This window comes from Artemia franciscana, chromosome 15, assembly GCF_032884065.1.
Source record: "Artemia franciscana chromosome 15, ASM3288406v1, whole genome shotgun sequence".
Classification (NCBI taxonomy): domain Eukaryota; kingdom Metazoa; phylum Arthropoda; class Branchiopoda; order Anostraca; family Artemiidae; genus Artemia; species Artemia franciscana.
In genome coordinates, this window is record NC_088877.1 from 38,738,642 (window position 1) to 38,756,995 (window position 18,354).

At 34.3% G+C, this 18,354-nt stretch overlaps 1 protein-coding gene across 1 annotated transcript in view; it reads right to left on the reverse strand.

Annotated features, from left to right (window-relative positions):
• The window catches only part of LOC136036443 (uncharacterized), an 89,204-nt gene extending 76,323 nt beyond the window's left edge, over positions 1 to 12,881 (reverse strand). Inside the window, exons 1-2 of the mRNA XM_065718685.1 lie at positions 12,706 to 12,881; positions 1,101 to 1,294 (exon numbers count right to left, since the gene is read on the reverse strand). Of these exons, the coding sequence (XP_065574757.1) occupies positions 1,101 to 1,294; positions 12,706 to 12,855 (344 nt within the window). The 5' untranslated portion in view covers positions 12,856 to 12,881. The remainder of the gene's footprint in view (positions 1 to 1,100; positions 1,295 to 12,705) is intronic.
• Between the last annotated feature and the right edge of the window lie 5,473 nt (positions 12,882 to 18,354).

The following is an 18,354-nucleotide window of genomic DNA, read 5'->3' on the forward strand; positions in this document are numbered from 1 at the left end:
ACTGCCTGTCCATGGATTATTCTTTATGGTTGATTGTGTGTGGCTATGCTGTTTGACCTATGTGATTGTATGGATGAGTAGGGTTAAGGCCTCATTCAAGTGCTGGTCTATATTAATCACTAATTTAGGGAAACAGTCTTCCTTTTCTCCCTCTGTTTCTTTTTTTTTTGTGTGTGTGTTTGTGCTGTTGCATTGGTGATTTCTCTTTTCATGATATGTATATATATGTATATATATGTATATATATATATATATATATATATATATATATATATATATATATATATATATATATATATATATATATATATATATATATATATATATATATATATATATATATATATATATATATATATATATATATATATATAGTCCTTACAAGGATGCACTGAAACAACTCAATTTGGACTCACTTGATAGTCGTAGACATGGCTTAACATATAGAGTTGGACTAAATTGTTTGAATTCCCCAACTCATTGTCGTCTACTACCCAACCTTGAGAGCCCCCCAACTAAAGGACCAGTTACTAGACTCCAACAAATAAAAAAGAATTGTCCACAGTTACTGACTTGCTCAGCCTATAGTACTGAGAGATATCGCAAATCATTTGTCCCATATTTTACCTGTCATTTTAATAATATTGACACGACTAATATTTAATGTTTGATTAATATGCGTTTGATTAATGTAATGTTTGTTTAAATTGTTCTGTGAGTGTTTTTGAAGGTATAAATTATTTTTGTCATGACATGCTAATGCTAGCTCCGGCTATTGTAGTGAATAAATATATTCTATTCTATAAGGTATTCAATAGAATTTTATTCTTAGCAGTTTCCTAGAGTGATGGGGACGGGGGCTCCCAAAGACCACCTTTTTGAGCAATTTTTTGGCTTCTCCTTGGATTCCTGATATTTATCGAGGACCAGACGATTTGAACTTCAAGTTGTGGGCTACCTACAACTCTAAGTGATCTTTTTAGTTTTTGTACTTTCTCTATTTTAATCCAACGCATCTGGTTAGACCGAAAAAATCTCAATATGTAATTTAAATTTTCACCTTTTTGGCTTTTCTTTCTTATTCTTTCACATTTTTTTACCTTTCTTTTCCATTGCCATTGTAAATAACACTTTCATTTTTGAATCCAGCTCGTAGGGCCATCTGTATTTCATAGCCACTAACTGTAATGATGCGATCAACGTGCGCTGCGATTATTTTTAGTAGCTGTAGGTTATTATTTGCTTTCATTGAATAGCCAATTTCAATCGAAGATGACGCACAGCACTGATAAGCCTTAAAAAAGAATAAAAATATTTCATTAAAGAGGAATTCCTTAAAAAGAAAAAGTGTTGAAAAGAATAATTGAAAGCACCAAGGACAAGACAGTGGAGATGCAATCTAACTGCTTAAATGGACTAACTGGAAATTTCTAAAACCATATATACATATATATATATTAAATAAGTCTGAAGAAACTAGAACTTCACCCTTAAATGAAAAAGTCCTCCATGGGAGGTTTTACAGCTTTTGGTAGTAGAGGGGAACCAATTTAAAAATAGATGTGGATGAAAAATCTGCCAAAAATAAGTTAAAAACACATGACAACAAACAGCTTTAAAAAGTATAGTATTCTTTTGATAGTGTAGTTGTGTTTAAGAATCACCATATTGACAATGTTTGAATTCTTAAACACAAAAACAATGTTCAGTTTAACTAGATAATTTTCAGGCTTCAACAAGGTAGCAAAATGCATAGTATGAAAGTAAGATGAAATCCCAGTATCAGATGGCACTGTTATTGACTTAAGAACTTCAGAATTTTGAAAAAGTCAACGAATCATCTTCTAAAAACCCCAGCTTCCTGGTATCACTAGAACTGTGGTTCCCGACCAATTTTGAGTCAAGCACCACCTAGGCATTTCCAAAATCCTGATGCTCAACTCGTTGTATTTAAATTTTGTTATTCAAAATTTTACAGTATGTTTACCTGAAGGAACCTTAAAAGGTATCTTTTAATAATAATTATTAGTTATTAATTATTAATTACTTTTAATAGTAATTAACTTGGTATCTTTTTTGGATCTATCCTCTAGGTGTATTTTATACTAATGAACAAAATTGTCTAAATACATCACTTTCTATACAAAGTATAACGTCATTGCAATACTGTCATGTATGTATTTTGCTCTTTTAATGCATATGAATGTTTTCTTTTAAAATTAAGATCCTAAAGTATAGTCAGCTGAAGGATACACATCCCGCCCATGACAGATCAAAATATTGCCATTCCCAACCGGTGGAGCCTGTACTCCCATTTGGGAATCACCGGATTGACCTAAGATGGGTCCAGGGATACAAGTTTTTAATTTGATTTTGTAGGTAGTTTGATAATGACTCACCTTTTTCTTATGTTTTTTTGCGCTTTTATGTACTTTTCTGCATTTTTTTAGCCAAAAAACTTATAGGAGAACAGGCATTAAATAAAAAAAAATTGCGCGAACTCTTGTAGAGGAGCTGGAGAACAATATTATGCCCCTTCTCTTATGTACAAAATTTGAAGTCTACTTACCTCCCCTTTCCCCCCAAGCTTTTGCTGAATATTTCAACCAAAGCCCCAGTCGTGAGATAAAACACCGCATACACCTTCACGATAATTGGGAACCAGTTGACGTAAATAATGACGAAGAACACACTGCCTTTCTATAATACGAATAAAGAACAGATAATAATGAGGACTTTTTTCCCAAAACAGTGAACGAACTGTCTTGGGAAAAAAATTCGTTCACTGTCTTGGGAAAAAAGTCCTCGTTGTTCTCTCTTCTTTATTTGTTACCAGCTGACTCTGACTATAAAATTAGCCCTGAGCATGATGGCTTAACCTAGCCGCTGTAAAGGTTCTCGTGATTAGGTAAGTGCTACAAGCACTTAGAGGCAGCTTATACTAAGACAAAAACAAATTATATTTTCAAATTACTTTATTCGTTTTGATGAAAAAGTTCGTGGCAGCAAATTATCGTCAAGGACAAAGTCAGACCAACAATAACCAAAAATTTAGAAAAAAAGAATTTCGATAACGATTAAAACTTCAAAAGAGTTGGCTTTTAACGTGGATTCTGAATATATTAAATAATTTTCTTAACTGCAAGTAAGGAGCGACATTAAAACTTAAAACGAACAGAAATTATTCCGTATATGAAAGGGGTTGTCCTCTCCTCAACGGCTCGCTTTTTACGCTAAATTTTGACTCTTTCCCACAACTCTACTTAAAAAAAAACGTGACGTAAAGACCGAGGTGTTGAGGAGGGGACAACCCTTTTCATATACGGAATAATTTCTGTTCATTTTAAGTTTCAATGTTGCTCCTTACTTGCAGTTAAAAAAAAGTTTGTTTTTATATACTTTCTAATCGTTTTTGAATTAATACATGTTTTTATTTTGGGTTTCATTCAAAATATACGTAACTTACGAATTAATTAACGTAACGAACTTCTATATTTGTATATATTTGTTACGTATATGAGGGAGCTCGCCGCCTCGTCTATACCTCGCTCTTTACACTAAAGCTTGAATTTCATCCCAATTTTTTAAGAATGACCCCTGAATCAGAAAGGTCGTAGAGTAAATAGTTGAAATTACTAAAAATACTTTAGCGCAAAGATCGAGGTATTAGGAGGAGGTGAACCCCTCCTACGCGTAATAATTTCTGTTCATTTTAAGTTTTAATGCTGCTCCTTACTTTCAGTTGGATCATTTTGCTCCAACTGAAACATTTTGATCCGGTGACATTTTGATCCGGTGACTTTGGGGGAAAATGAGCGCGGGAGGTGGCCTAGGTGCCCTCGGATTTTTCGGTCACTTGAAAAAGGTACTAGAACTTTTGATTTCCGTTAGAATGAGCCCTTTAGCGACATTATCGGACCACTGGGTTGATACGATCACCCCTGGGGGGGGGTGGAATAAAAAAGATAAACACGCATCTGTGATCTGTTTTCTGGCAAAAAAAATGAAATTCAACATTTTTGTAGAAAGGAGCTTGAAATTTCTACAATAGGGTTATCAGTTACGCTGGATCTTATGGTGTGATTTTCGTTAAGATTCTATGGGAAAAAAATAGGGGTGTTTTCCCCTGTTTTCTAAGATAAGGCGAACTTTCTCAGGCTCGTAACTTTTGATGGGTATAACTAAACTTGATGAAACTTCTATATTTAAAATCAGCTTTAAAATTCGATTCTTTGATGTAACTATAGGTATCAAAATTCCTTTTTTTAGAGTTTCGGTTACTATTGAGCCGGGTCGCTCCTTACTACGCGAACTGTTTGATATATATAATTCATTAAGTTCAATGCTACCCGCAAAAATCTATGAGCCTGAGAAAATTTGATGTATTTTTTTAGATTGCAATACCCCCTTCCCCCCCCCCCAAACAAAAAAACTTATTTTAATGATTATGACACCATTAGATTCACCATACCATCATATCCTTTTCTACTTTCAAGCTTCAATGTGCAGTAACTTGGAACTTTGCGATTTTTTTTCCTCAGAAGAAAAATCACGGATGCGTGTTTGTTCCTTTTTGTTTTTAGAAGGGAGGGCAACAGTGTCCCTCCCTTTTCGATAATATTTTTCTATGAAGCATAAAATATTTTATTTTCCCACCTACCAGCAGGGAGTTGGTGAAGGCGAGGTGGTGTAGCATAAGCCTCGCCAGAAAATTTCTTGGGAGGAGGGCGGCAAGTCCTAAAACGATTTTGGTTTTCAGCAATTTCAAATGGTAATATTTCTCTTTCCCTATTTTTTTGTAGTATTTAAATATATTTAAAATATGTGTGCAATGCCATATTTAAACATCAGGGAACCCTAGTTTAGAGGTTACGATGGCTTCAGCCACGTAGAAGGCCGAAATTGACACGGAATTCCCCTCCATACGAACAGTAGAACCCCTTCCTGTCCACATGAGTAAAAATATTACTAAGGACCTCATGAACAAAACTAATGTTCACCAAATATTGGCTAAATATTCAAATTTTATCCAGAATTTTAATTACAATCCAACATTTTCATTCTAAAGCGCAAAAACTCAAAAGACGGGACGTTACCAATCAATTTACAATTATTGATCTATACAATTCATCACCTTCATATGAGGCATATACCCTACATCATATTTTGGTTTGGCCTGGACAAGATTTGAAAAACCATTATCAATTAAAATAAAAAAAAAGTTTGTTTTACATTATATGTATTCTATTATATGTAAAACTTAAATCGAACAAAAACCATTTCGTTTACTGAAGATTGGCTTTTTGTCCCAATTCATCGAGAACAACTGCTGGAACACAAGAGTCATTGAATCGGAATAAGAAGCTTTCTTAAAGCACTAACAATCTTTTGGATACTAATCAAGGGGTTGATGAGGGGGAGTCCATCTCACGTACGGTATAATTTCTGTTCTTTTTAAGTTTTAATGTTGCTCCTTACCTTTAGCTGATAAACGTCTTTGTTTTTATTTAAGAAAAATTAGAAACCAATCTATTAAGACAATAATCAATTTCTGAAAAAAACTCTCTGTTAGATTAGATTTATTTCATTAGAATATGCTTATATTTGACAAAAGTTACAAATTATTTTAGGTCTAATAATCTTTAAACAACCACTTATGACGGAAAAACACTGAAAATTTAAATCCTCAGTTTTTTAAACGTTTTTTTTACCATTGCCTTTGGGATACTGAGTTGGAGGTGCCCCCCCCCCACAAATTTACGGTAAAACAGAATCATTTAAGTTTGAACTTAATTATTCATCGTAGCAGTCATTCGTTTAGGGGTTTAATTACTTCTTTCATGATAATTTCTGTTTATTTTAATTTTGACCCCTATATGCATTATTTTTGATCGTCCGAAATAATTACATTGCTATTTAATTCCATTTTTTTTCAATTTATATTCAACGTTAATTGGTGAAATTTTATTATGTATTAACATTAGTAGGCCTATTATTTTTAAGGATATTTATATTAATAGAGGTACTTATCGGTAATTGGAAACACACCCAAAAAATGAAGTTGGGTTAATCCTGATGAAAAATAACAAAACATGATGATAAAATATTACTTCAGACACAAAATTATAGATAGCTAATCTAACAGAGCCTAAATCAACCTAACGTAACCTAACTCAACCTCCCCTCTATTGTGTAAATATATACCGCAAATTATAAAAGTCTAATGTATCCTGTCTAAGTCCAATGCATTGCATCACCCATCTCTTCTGTTTTTAGCCATGAAACGGGTTTTCTGAGATGTAACCAAAACGTAATTCATGAATGTATTTCAAATAGACGACAAGTACCATAACCTTATAGTCCCACTAGCTTTAAATTCAATGTAATTTTCTCCATCTCAGAAGTTTTATTGGCTTCTTTTCAACCATCTTTTCATCTCGTCATTCTCTTTTCTCGTCCATCTTTTCAACCTGTATTTCAATCTCTACAACTTACTTCTCTACTCTATTTTCGACTTTCCTCATCATCTCTATAACCATCCTCTACACTGCAATCCAATTCCTTGTAAGATTCTTCCCTAAAACAGAATGATGTAACGTGTCTTTAAGCAAAATGCACTCTCCTAAAGAACTCGTCAACCTCTATTTGATCGCTGTCATTGTTTTAACCTTGTATCAAACAGTTCGTGGTAACGAACTGTAGTAAGGAGTGACCCGGCTCAATAGTAACCAAAATTCTAAAAAATGGAATTTTGATACCAATACCTACATCAAAAGAATCGCATTTTAATGCTGATTTTAAATATATAAGTTTCATCAAGTTTAGTCTTACCCATCAAAAGTTACGAGCCTGAGAAAATTTGCGTTATTTTAGAAAATAGGGGGAAACGCCCCCTAGAAGACATAGAATCTTGACGAAAATCACACCATCAGATTCAGCGTATCAGAGAACCCTACTGTAGAAGTTTCAAGCTCCTATCTACAAAAATGTGGAATTTTGTATTTTTTGCCAGAAGGCAGATCACGGATGCGTGTTTATTTGTTTTTTTTTTGTTTTTTTTTCCCAGGGGTGATCGTATCGACCCAGTTGTCCTAGAATGTTTCAAGAGGGCTCATTCTAACGGAAATGAAAAGTTCTAGTGCCCTTTTTAAGTGACCAAAAAAATTGGAGGGCACCTAGGCCCCTTCCCACGCTAATTATTTTACCAAAGTCAACGGATCAAAATTCTGAGATAGCCATTTTATTCAACGTAGTCGAAAAACCTTATAACTATGTCTTTGGGGACGACTTACTCCCCCACAGTCCCCGTGGGAGGGGCAACAAGTTACAAACTTTGACCAGTGCTTACATATAGTAATGGTTATTGGGAAGTGTACAGGCGTTTTCAGGAGGATTTTTTTGGTTGGGGGAGGGGTTGAGAAGAGGGGGATATGCTGGGGGAACTTTCCATCGATAATTTGTCATGGGGGAAGAAAATCTCCATGAAGGGAGCGCAGGATTTACTAGCATTATTTAAAAAAACAATGAAAAAATAAATATGAAAAAGTTCTTTCAGCTGGAAGTAAGGAGCAGCATTAAAACTTAAAACAAACAGAAATTATTACCCATTTGAGGGGCTCACCTCCTCCTAATACCTCGCTCTTTACGCTAAAGTATTTTTAGTAATTTCAACTATTTATTCTACGGCTTTTGTGATTCAAGGGTCATTCTTAATGAATTGGGACAAAATTTAAGCTTTAGTGTAAAGAGCGAGGATCTGACAAGGGGACGAACCCCCTCATATATGTAATAAAAATATGAGAATACAAAAGTTCTTTACGTAAGCTAATTTATCAGTTACGTAAATCTTTTACTAATAAAAATATTCGTAAAAAATCAAAAATTCTAGTTGCCTTTTTAATTAACCAAAAAATCAGAGGGCAACTAGGCTTCCTCCCCCGCTCTTTTTTTCTCAAAATCATTCGATCAAAATTATGAGAAAGCCATTTAGCCAAAAAAAAAAATGCAAATTTTGTTTTAATTATTCCTCTGCGGAGAGCCAAAATCAAAACATGCATTGATTCAAAAACGTTCAGAAATTAAATAAAAAAAACAAGTTTTTTTAACTGAAAGTAAGGAGCGACATTAAAACTTAAAACGACCAGAAATTACTTCGTATATGAAAGAGGCTGCTTCCTCATCAGCGCCCCGCTCTTTACGCTAAAGTTTTTTACTGTTTTAAAAAGAAGAATTGAGAGAAAGAGTCAAACTTTAGCGTAAAGAGCGAGGCGTTGATGAGGAAGCAGCCTTTTTCATATACGAAGTAATTTCTGGTCGTTTTAAGTTTTAATGTCGCTCCTTACTTTCAGTTAAAAAAACTTGTTTTTTTATTTAATAACTGAAAAGAACAAACGATTTCTAATCTCCTAAATTGTCTTTTAAAATCTTTATTCAAAAGAGGTGAAGAGTATCCTCATGAACAATTAAATAAAAAAAAGTTTTTAGCTGAAAGTAAGGAGCGACATTAAAACTTAAAACGAACAGAAATTATTCCGTATATGAAATGTTATCCCCTCCTCAACACCTCGCTCTTTACGCTAAAGTTTGACTCTTTCTCACAACTTTACTTTTTAAAACAATAAAAAACTTCCACATCTTGCAAGCAGCCTCGCTATACTTTACCCCATCCCCCGTCTCTAATGTAAAAATATATAGCCCAAACTACATATTTCCCATCTATTCTCTCAACCTATTCTAGTTTTAGTTTTCTCTATTCTATTCCTATTTTTTTCTCTATTCCTATTCTATTCCTATTCCTATTCTATTTTCCAGTTTTTTTCTCTATTCCTATTCTAGTTTTCTCTCTCTATTCTAGTTTTAAATTTACTTGTCAATTTTATCAACTATTCGTAGGTGATTTACACAATTAAAACAAAAAAAGCAGCTTTCATATGAATGTAAAGAGCAAAGTTGAAGTTTAAAACGAACAAAAATTATTTATCTTCAGCCGGTTCAGTGTATATTTGCAAAATCAGCATAAAAATCTTTGATTGCTGAAAAGATTTGTCTACGAACATGGAACTTTCCCCTATTTCACGAAAACGGACTGTTGAAGATAAAAGGGGCATCTTCAACACGTTTCATAAGCATGGTAACACAGTTATAGCTATTTGTCTATTCACAATGACATATTGAAAAGAAGCCTTGTAGCTTAAAGTTCAAAATGGATAAAAATAAAAAATCTTGATATGAGCATAGAATGGATAAGAGACGAAGACTTATGTCTGAATGCGCAAGAAAATCGAAGGATATTTCCAGACATTTTGGTAAAATATCCAAAAATACCTGGAAATCGAAAGATAAGTTTCGACGAATAATAAACCCCCTCTATCCTCAAATCCTTAATTATAGTTTTGTGACTAATTAAATAGTGAATGGCCCAATAGGGCTTTCGTGTGAATAAATTTATCTATCTATTTATTTTAACTATATAGCTAATTAGGTGGAAATTAGATGAATGAAAGAATTACAGGCAATTTAGGCCAGGAAGAGATACATTAGGTCGGAGGGGACGACCCTCCTCCTAAGACACTTTTGGCACACTTATTCCGTTCTTTTTTCTTTTTGATTCTTTTTTCAAAATAAACTTTTTAATTTGGTGCCCACCTCGAGTCACATTGGCGCCCTAGGTTCAGCAGCCCCTTTACCAAGATTTCGCTCTTGATCTGCTAGAGATTCAGACATGAAACTCCATGCACAATCAGTTTACGATTCATTTCGTCATACAATTTTAAGATAAACCTTGTTTTCATGAAAAATTAATCATATAATTAAACTTACTTGCTAGATCTTCATCTTCAGAATGCGTTTTCTTTTTTCTTTTTTTTTGGCAGATTTGTTTTATTCTCTTTCTTGTCAGCCTGTCGATTTGGGATATGGTGTCTGGGCTTCAATGATGGGGATATGACAGAGCAACTTACAACATTAATTTATGTTAAGGAGTAATTTTTTTTTGAACTGCCCCTGTCCACTCCCCACTCAAAAAAAATTCTTAATTTTAGTTTTGTGGTTAATTAAATAGCGAATGGCCCAGTAGGGCTTTCGTGTCATAAATCTGTCTATCTGTTTTTTTTAACTATTTCTCTATCATTATTAGACTTGTATGGTTTTCAAACTAATTACGAACTTCAAATATATTTCGGTATTAAAGCCTGCCACAGTACGAGTATGGTTTATAATAAACATTACAATAGAAATACTTTCCTTTTTGAAAAAAAATCAGCTTTGAGAGTGGGGGAAATGACCCATTCCATGTTTTAGTTCTGGTTCCGATTAAAGAATCCTCGAAAAAAGGAGCCCTTGACACAAGTAAAACCAAATTTGCCTTTACTTGTCGTGGAACGTATTCAAAACATTTTCTAGCTGCCAATGCAACAAGGTAGGACCCCCACATTTCAAGTGCTGCTCAGATATTCCGCAGCAACCAGGCGTGCGGTTGGTTTTCAGTCTTTTTATAGAAATGCTGGAATATTGTAGCGGATCAAGGGGCTGCTTTACAATTCTCTACCTCTTGTAAAAACAGTTGTATTTCCACTCTTAGAAATTAGAGGTTTTCGCAAAAACTTATTTTTTTTAATTCAAAATCTAAAGAAATAAAAATAAAATTAGTCTGGTCTACTCATTCAGAAAGTCTCAATGAAGCCATAGTAATTAATCAAACAGTTTGTGCTAACGAACTGTAGTAAGAATAGATCCGGCTCAATAGTAACCAAAACTCTAAAAAATGGAATTTTGATACCAATAGTTACATCAAGTGAATTGTATTTTTACGCTAAATATATAAGAATCATCAAGTTTAGTTGTACTCATCGAAAGTTGCGAGCGTGAGAAAAATTGCCTTACTTTAGAAAATAGGGGGAAATACCCCCCCTAAAAGTCAAAGTATCTTAACGAAGATCACATGATCAGATTCATCGTATCAGAGAACACTACTGTAGAAGTTTCAAGCTCCTACCTACAAAATGTGGAATTTTGTTGTTTTTTTTGTTTTTTTTTTCGGATGTGTGTTTATTTTTCTTTTTTTCCAGGGGTGATCGTATCGACCCAATGGTCCTAGAATGTCATGAAAAGGCTCATTCCAAAAGAAATTAAAAGTTGAAGGGCACCTAGGCCCCCTCTCACGCTCATTTTTTACCCGAAGTATCTGGATCAACATTTTGAGATAGCCATTTTGTCCAGCATAGTCGAAAACCTAATATTTATGTCTTTAGGGACGACTTAAAATCCCAATGTCCCCGGAGGAGGGGCTGCAGGTTACAAACTTTGACCATTGTTTACATATAGTAATGGTTATTGCGACGTGCACAGACGTTTTCAGAGGGACTTTTTCACGTTAAAGGGGGGTCGGGGAGGGGTAACGAGCGACGATCTTTTCATGGATAAATTTATCGTGAGGGAAGAAAATTTACATGAAGGGGCCGCATGATTTTCTAGCATTATTAAAAAAAAAAACAATGAGAAAATAGATAAAAAAAAGTTTTTTCAGGTGGAAAAAAGGAGCAGCATTAGAACCTAAAACGAACAGAAATTATTACGTATATAAGGCGGGTTTGTCTCCTCCACAATACCTCACTCTTTCATTCTCACTCGGTCATTTTTTAATTATTCATGTCAGGTGAGCCAAAATCAAACCATGCATTAATCAAAAAACGTTCAAAAATAAAAAAAAACAAGTTTTGTAACTGCAAGTAAGGAGCGACATTAAAACTAAAACGAACAGAAATTATTTCGTAATGAAAGGGGTCGTCCCCTCCTCAACATCTCGCTCTTTACGCTAAAGTTTTTGATGGTTTTAAAAAGTAGAGTTGTGAGAAAGAGTAAAACTATAGCGTAAAGAGCGAGGCGTTGAGGAGGGGCAGTTAAAAAACTTGTTTTTTTATTTCATCAAAGAATCTGCTCGCGTCTGATGTTAATACGTATTTTACTGCTATAGGAAAATATTATTGGCTTTCAAAGAGGTTTCTTTGTCATTTTACATCAGCACCAACCAGATTCACTCAAACGAACTGGTCTGACGAAAGCCTTATCTACACCCCCTACCATTACGCTCGAATCATCTTGGCACCCTTGGTCCGATAGCCTCCCCAAGATTTTTTTTGGGATCCACCCCTGCTCCCAACCCTTATTTTTCTCTTGTTTCAACCCATGTGGATGTAAATTGAATCAAATGTGACAAAACAACAACCGGAAAAAACATGTGACGGATTGCAGAATGCATTCGAATTATATAATTTAAGCTATATATTTGCGCATTAGGGGGATTGGGGGTACAATATAGTGAAGCTGCATACAAGATGTGTTAACTATAAATATTCTGCATATTCACGTAAGATTCGTTTTCTTAACATGTTTCCTTCTCCATATGTAATTAACTAGGCAAATACCCTAATCTTTTCTTTAGGTCCATTTTTTAGCTTTTATAACAATAACTAAAGTTTTCAACGCTCTTAAATGCTTATAGGGCCTTTTAATTGTAAAGCCCAGGTCCAGGAACCATTCTTGAAACCTTCAGTCATCTAACCTAACTCCAGTAAAAGGTAAAAGACAAAATAAAAAGGGTCCCTTATCTCGCATTTTACCTTCCAATATTATTACTGATTTCTTAGCCAATAAAAATATGCCCCGTAACTAAGTGCTCTGTTAATCTGAAAGCAATTTTTATTGTACCTTGAGGTTATCAATTAGCTTTTGCTGGCTGTACACCATCACAGGAGTTGGCCTGGAGTATTTTCTTCCGAGGTCTTCTCGGAGCTCTAATAAAGATAATTTATCACAATACCATAATCCATCTTTACAAAAAAATCCTTTATCACCCATTCTATTACACGTTATCGTGATAACTGCCATATTTTTAGATTTCTTTACCTGTTTGGCATTACCAAAAGTGGTTATCTTTAGACAAGTCTAAACTACAATTGACAGGAAGTCATGCTTGATAATAAAAACTAATTTTGGACTTTGGATTCGAATAAGCCAAATTAAAAAAAAAAAAATCGTGCTGAATGTTATTTTATAAAATATATTAACATTCTAACAACGAAATCTCCAGCTAAGTATAAAATTAAAGAGTGCGATGAAGAATAAGAATAGGGGCTCCCTATAGGGAGTTATTCTGGAACAAAAAGAGAGACATATTTATACTGCTAATTAAATACTCATTTTATAGTTTTTTTGTTTGCGGTTTTGACAATCCATCCCAGTCCCGCTCTAGGTTATTTGCTAAATGAACATAAATAAAAATTGTACCTTTAGATTCCTTGTTTTATGCTCCTGTTCAAGATAATAGTCGTTTTCCTGACAATACGCCCCTCTTCCTCTTATGGACACATACATAACCCTAAAACCATTTTTTTTTTTTTTTTTTAATCGATTGATCTGTTCTAAACCGGCTACTATCTGTGGACTCAGGAGTCCACATCCAGTCTTGCCAGAGTGATTTTACTAAATAATGGATAAAGAAAAAATATATTACATAAATAAATTAAATTGTGAGTAATAATAGAAGAAAGCGTGACCAACCAGTCAATGGATCAATCTCTTTGGTTTACCAGAAGATCAATAAATGGAAAGAACAACACACAAATACATTATTAGGGCTTTTATATTGGAATTTGGCTTTGTCATTATACCTATTTTACGTAATTTACGAATTTTACCGATATTTTACGTACTTTCCGGTATTTTACGTATTTTACTGGCATATTTCACAACACCTTACAATTTTCACAGCGAAGAGGCTGGCAGAAATAGGATTGAATATGATTTTGTTTTGTGTATTGCTGTGTTCCCCGTTCTAAAAGGCCGTCTCTCTGACTCCTCTCAACGCCTCGCTCTTTACGCTAAGGTTTGAATCTCTGTCACAACTCAACTTTTTAAAACAATAAAAACTTGAGCGTAAAGAGCGGGGTGTTGAGGAGGGGAAAGTCCCCTACATGTAGAATCATTTCTGTTCGTTTTCAGTTTTAATGTCACTCCTTACTTTCAGTTTAAAAAAAAAAGCTTTTCGTATTTAATTTCTGAACGTTTTCGAATTAATGCAGGTTTTGAGTTTGGCTCGGCGTACATGAATAATTAAAACGAAATTTACATATTAATATTCCTTTTTCAAACTAATAATAACCTTATAATAACCTAAGTTTGATTTTTGTTTCAGTTGTTTGACTCCTGAATCACAAAGGCTATATAATTAGAATAATAGCCTCTTTTAAAAGTTAAAAAAGAAACTTTAACGTAAGAGCAAGCTACTGAGGAGAGGCAAGACACCTCATATACGTAATATTTTCAGTTCGTTTTAAGCTTTGATGTTGCTTCTTATTTTCAGTTAAAAGAATTTCTTTTTTATTTAATGGCTAATCGTTTTTAAATAATGTCGGAAAATCCAGCTCCCCCTCCATGGAAAATTCAGTTCCGCCACGAGAAATTGCTCCATGGAACTTAAATTAGCGATATTTGCGGAACTATTTTTGTAAGACATAGTAACAAAAAGGCCAAACAGATCGAAACTATTTTTATGAAACTGAGAGTTGCAAGTTCAGCATTTCTGAAATGACTGAGATGACTGAAATGAATGAAAGAAAAGATCTTCAAAAGATATGCATAACAAGTTATGTTTGTTTTAAGTTTTAATGTTATTCCTTACTTGCAGTTGAAAAACTTGTTTTATTTTTATTTAATAAAAACCACAAGCCGAACACATGCCATAACTTTGGGTTATTATCCCATAAAAATCATAGTTATGAAGCTGCTTAAGGTAAAATTAAATGCTAAGATTTGCCAAAAAATAACACAAACAAATTATTACTTATATCGGCCATTACTTTACAAAATTTGAACTTTAGCGTAAAGAACCAGGCATTAACGAGGAGGTGGACTTCCTCATACACGTAATATAAGGGGGGATCATCCCCTCGCAAACACCCAGCTCTTTACGCTAAAGTTCAAATTTTGTTCCAATTCTTTAGGAATATCCCCTGAATAACAAAGGCCTTTTAATTAGAATAAATGGCTCTTTTGAAATTACTAAAAATGCTTTAGCCTAAACAGCGAGGTATTGACGAGGGGATGAACCTTTTAATGTACGTAATAATTTCTGTTCGTTTTAAGTTTTAATGTTGCTCTTAACTTTAGGCTGAAAAAAATTGTTTTTTTTAATTTAGTTTCTGATCGTTTTTTTTTAAGTAATACTGCGATATCCAGCGCCCCCTTCATAGAAATCATCTTCCCTATGAAAAATTCCTCCGTGGAAAGATTCTCCCATGTAACCCAATCCCCCTAACCCCACCAGAAAAAGCCCCCCTGAAAACGTCTATATACTTGCCAAAAACAAATTCTACATGTAAACAATGGGCAAAGTTCATAACTTGCAGCCCTTGCCCTGGGGGCTATGGGGAATTAAGTCGTCCTCAAAGACATGATTATTAGATGTTTTGACTATGATGAGCAAGATGGCTATCTTAACATTTGGATCAGGTCACTCTGAGAAAATCATTAACGAGAGATGAAGCCTAGTTGCCCTCTAATTTTTTGGGTGACTTAAAAAAGGCACTAAAACTTTTAATTCCCGTTCGAATTTCCATTCAAATAAATTCCTGTTACCAAATTCTAAGACCACTGGGTGGATACGATCACCCCTGGAAAAAAATTACAAATAAACGCGCATCCGTGATCTTTCTTTCGGCAAAAAATACAAAATTCCACGTTTGTGCAGATAAGAGCTTGAAACCTCTACAGTAGGGTTCTCTGATACGCTGAATCTGATGGTGTGATTCTCTATAAGACTTTTCTATGACTTTTAGAGGATGTTTCCCCATTTTTTCGAAAATGAGGCAAATTTTCTCACGCTCGTAACTTTTGACGTGTAGGACTAAATTTGATGAAACTTATTTAAAGTCAGCACAAAAATCCAATTCTTTTGATACATCTATTGGTATCAGAACTCCGTTTGTTAGAGTTTCGGTTGCTGTTGAGCCAGGTAGCTCCTTATTTACAGTTCATTACCACAAACTGTTTGATACGGCTCATTTTTCAGTTTTCACTATCATTTTCACTTGATTTAGGAAAACTGGCTCTAATTTTGCGCCCCTAGATTTTGACAAAATTACGCCACAGCCGATAAGGGTTCAATGTATTATTTGTTTATTTTTTTCCCAGGGGTTCTTCATCTGGAAGGGGCGGCCAAACAAGTTTTACAGGGGGCTCAGTCAATTGGAAATCCAAAGTTCCAGTTCCCTTTAATAAGATTTATCCTGCTTTTCAACGAATTGCTACTGAATGAGTTGTTACTGACCACAGTGCCTAAAAGAAATTCTTATTCTAGTTTATCGGCCCTTGTGTTTCAGCAGTTGTTTTGAAAAAAATCTTCAGATAAATACAGAATTAGCTCTAAGGGAGATACGATGGGAGGCCGAGGTAGAAAATGATATATAGTCCTCGAGGCAGCATCCAAGACTTTTGTTTAGGGGGGGGGCTTCGTGACAGGTACGGTCACCTGAATCAGAATCTAAGTCTAAAGGAGAGGAGCTAGATTTTTAAGTAAATCCTGTTGAAGGCAGTCTTAACGACTGATAAAGTGCCTGAATGTGCCACTCTCAAGATGCACTGCTTAGTTAATCAAAGTGTTTAAAGTGTTACAAACCTCTTTTATAATTGTATTCGGTACTTTTACAAATAAATGAAAAATAAAATATATGTGCTATGAGGAATGCGGCTGAATACGGGTATTTAAATATGTAAGACTGTTAGGGTAATATTTCATTGGTTTAGATGTAGAAAAAATGACTAATACGATTCTACTCCCAAATAAGGGTAAATCTAATTTTTTTTTTTCATTCTACTTTTTTAGAAAATGGATGGCCGAAACCAGGCACTGTCCAATTGCTGAGGTATTACCCTACGCTAAAGATTACCAAAGGGACAAACTAGACAGTTAGTTAGATTAATTAAAGTCTAGATGGACAGGCATTACCTTTTATAAGCCCAGGAAAATCAGAATCATTATACAATTTCATGATAAGCTGTAAGAGATGCTCCAAAAGAAATACTCAACTGGTCTTATAGCTACCCAGCAACTCTAAAACGCTCATTTTACCCTGTGTTTCCTGGAGAGTTCCTTATTTTACAAATTTTAGCAATTTTGCTTACCGAGTTTTTATTTTACGGTAATGTTACAGCACTAGTCCTTCAAGAGGGGCATGGTAAGCTGTATTTTATTTATGTTGATAAAGAATGAAAGAACAAAGCGTAGTTGTATATGTGTCAAACAGTTTGTGGTAACGAGCTGTAGTAATGAGCGACTCGGCGAACTTCTAAAAAACGGGATTTTGATACCAATAGTTACACCAAAAGTCAATCTTTCCATAGAGGAAGTTGTCATGAGGGAAGAGAATTTCCATGAAGGGGTGTAGGATTTTCTAGCATTATTTAAAAATCAATGAAAAAATAAATAAATAAAGTTTTTTTTCAACTGGAAGCAAGGAGCAGCATTAAAACTTGAAACTAACAGAAATTACTTTGTACATGTAAGGGGCTGTTCCCTCCTCAACGCCCCGCTCTTTACGCTAAAATTTGACTCTTTCCCTCAACTCTACTTTTTAAAACAGTAAAAAATTTTAGCGTAAGGAGTGGAGCGTTCCCTACCATTGTCTCTATCTCTTTCCCTTTCATTTTGCTAGTTGTTTTAAACAACAGTTGTTAGCATCATTTAGTTGTTAGCAACAGTTGTTAACATCAACAGTTTTGAGATAGAATTTTTTATTGGGCCAAAATTTATGTTTTTAGCTATGGGGTAAAAGGAGAATAAACATCTTAGCTTCGTTATTTACTAGTAAAAGTGCATCAAACTTGTTTATTTCAACATGATGTTGAAATGTTAGAATGAAGTTGATGTTAGCATCAACTCCATCTTTCCATGGAGGAAGTTGTCATGAGGGAAGAGAATTTCCATGAAGGGGTGTAGGATTTTCTAGCATTATTTAAAAATCAATGAAAAAATAAATAAATAAAGTTTTTTTTTCAACTGGAAGCAAGGAGCAGCATTAAAACTTGAAACTAACAGAAATTACTTCGTACATGTTAGAGGCTGTTCCCTCCTCAACACCCCGCTCTTTACGCTAAAATTTGACTCTTTCCCTCAACTCTACTTTTTAAAACAGTAAAAAATTTTAGCGTAAGGAGTGGAGCGTTCCCTACCATTATCTCTATCTCTTTCCCTTTCATTTTGCTAGTTGTTTTAAACAACAGTTGTTAGCATCATTTGTTAGCATCATTTAGTTGTTAGCATCAACAGTTGTTAACAACAGTTGTTACTGTTGTTGTTAC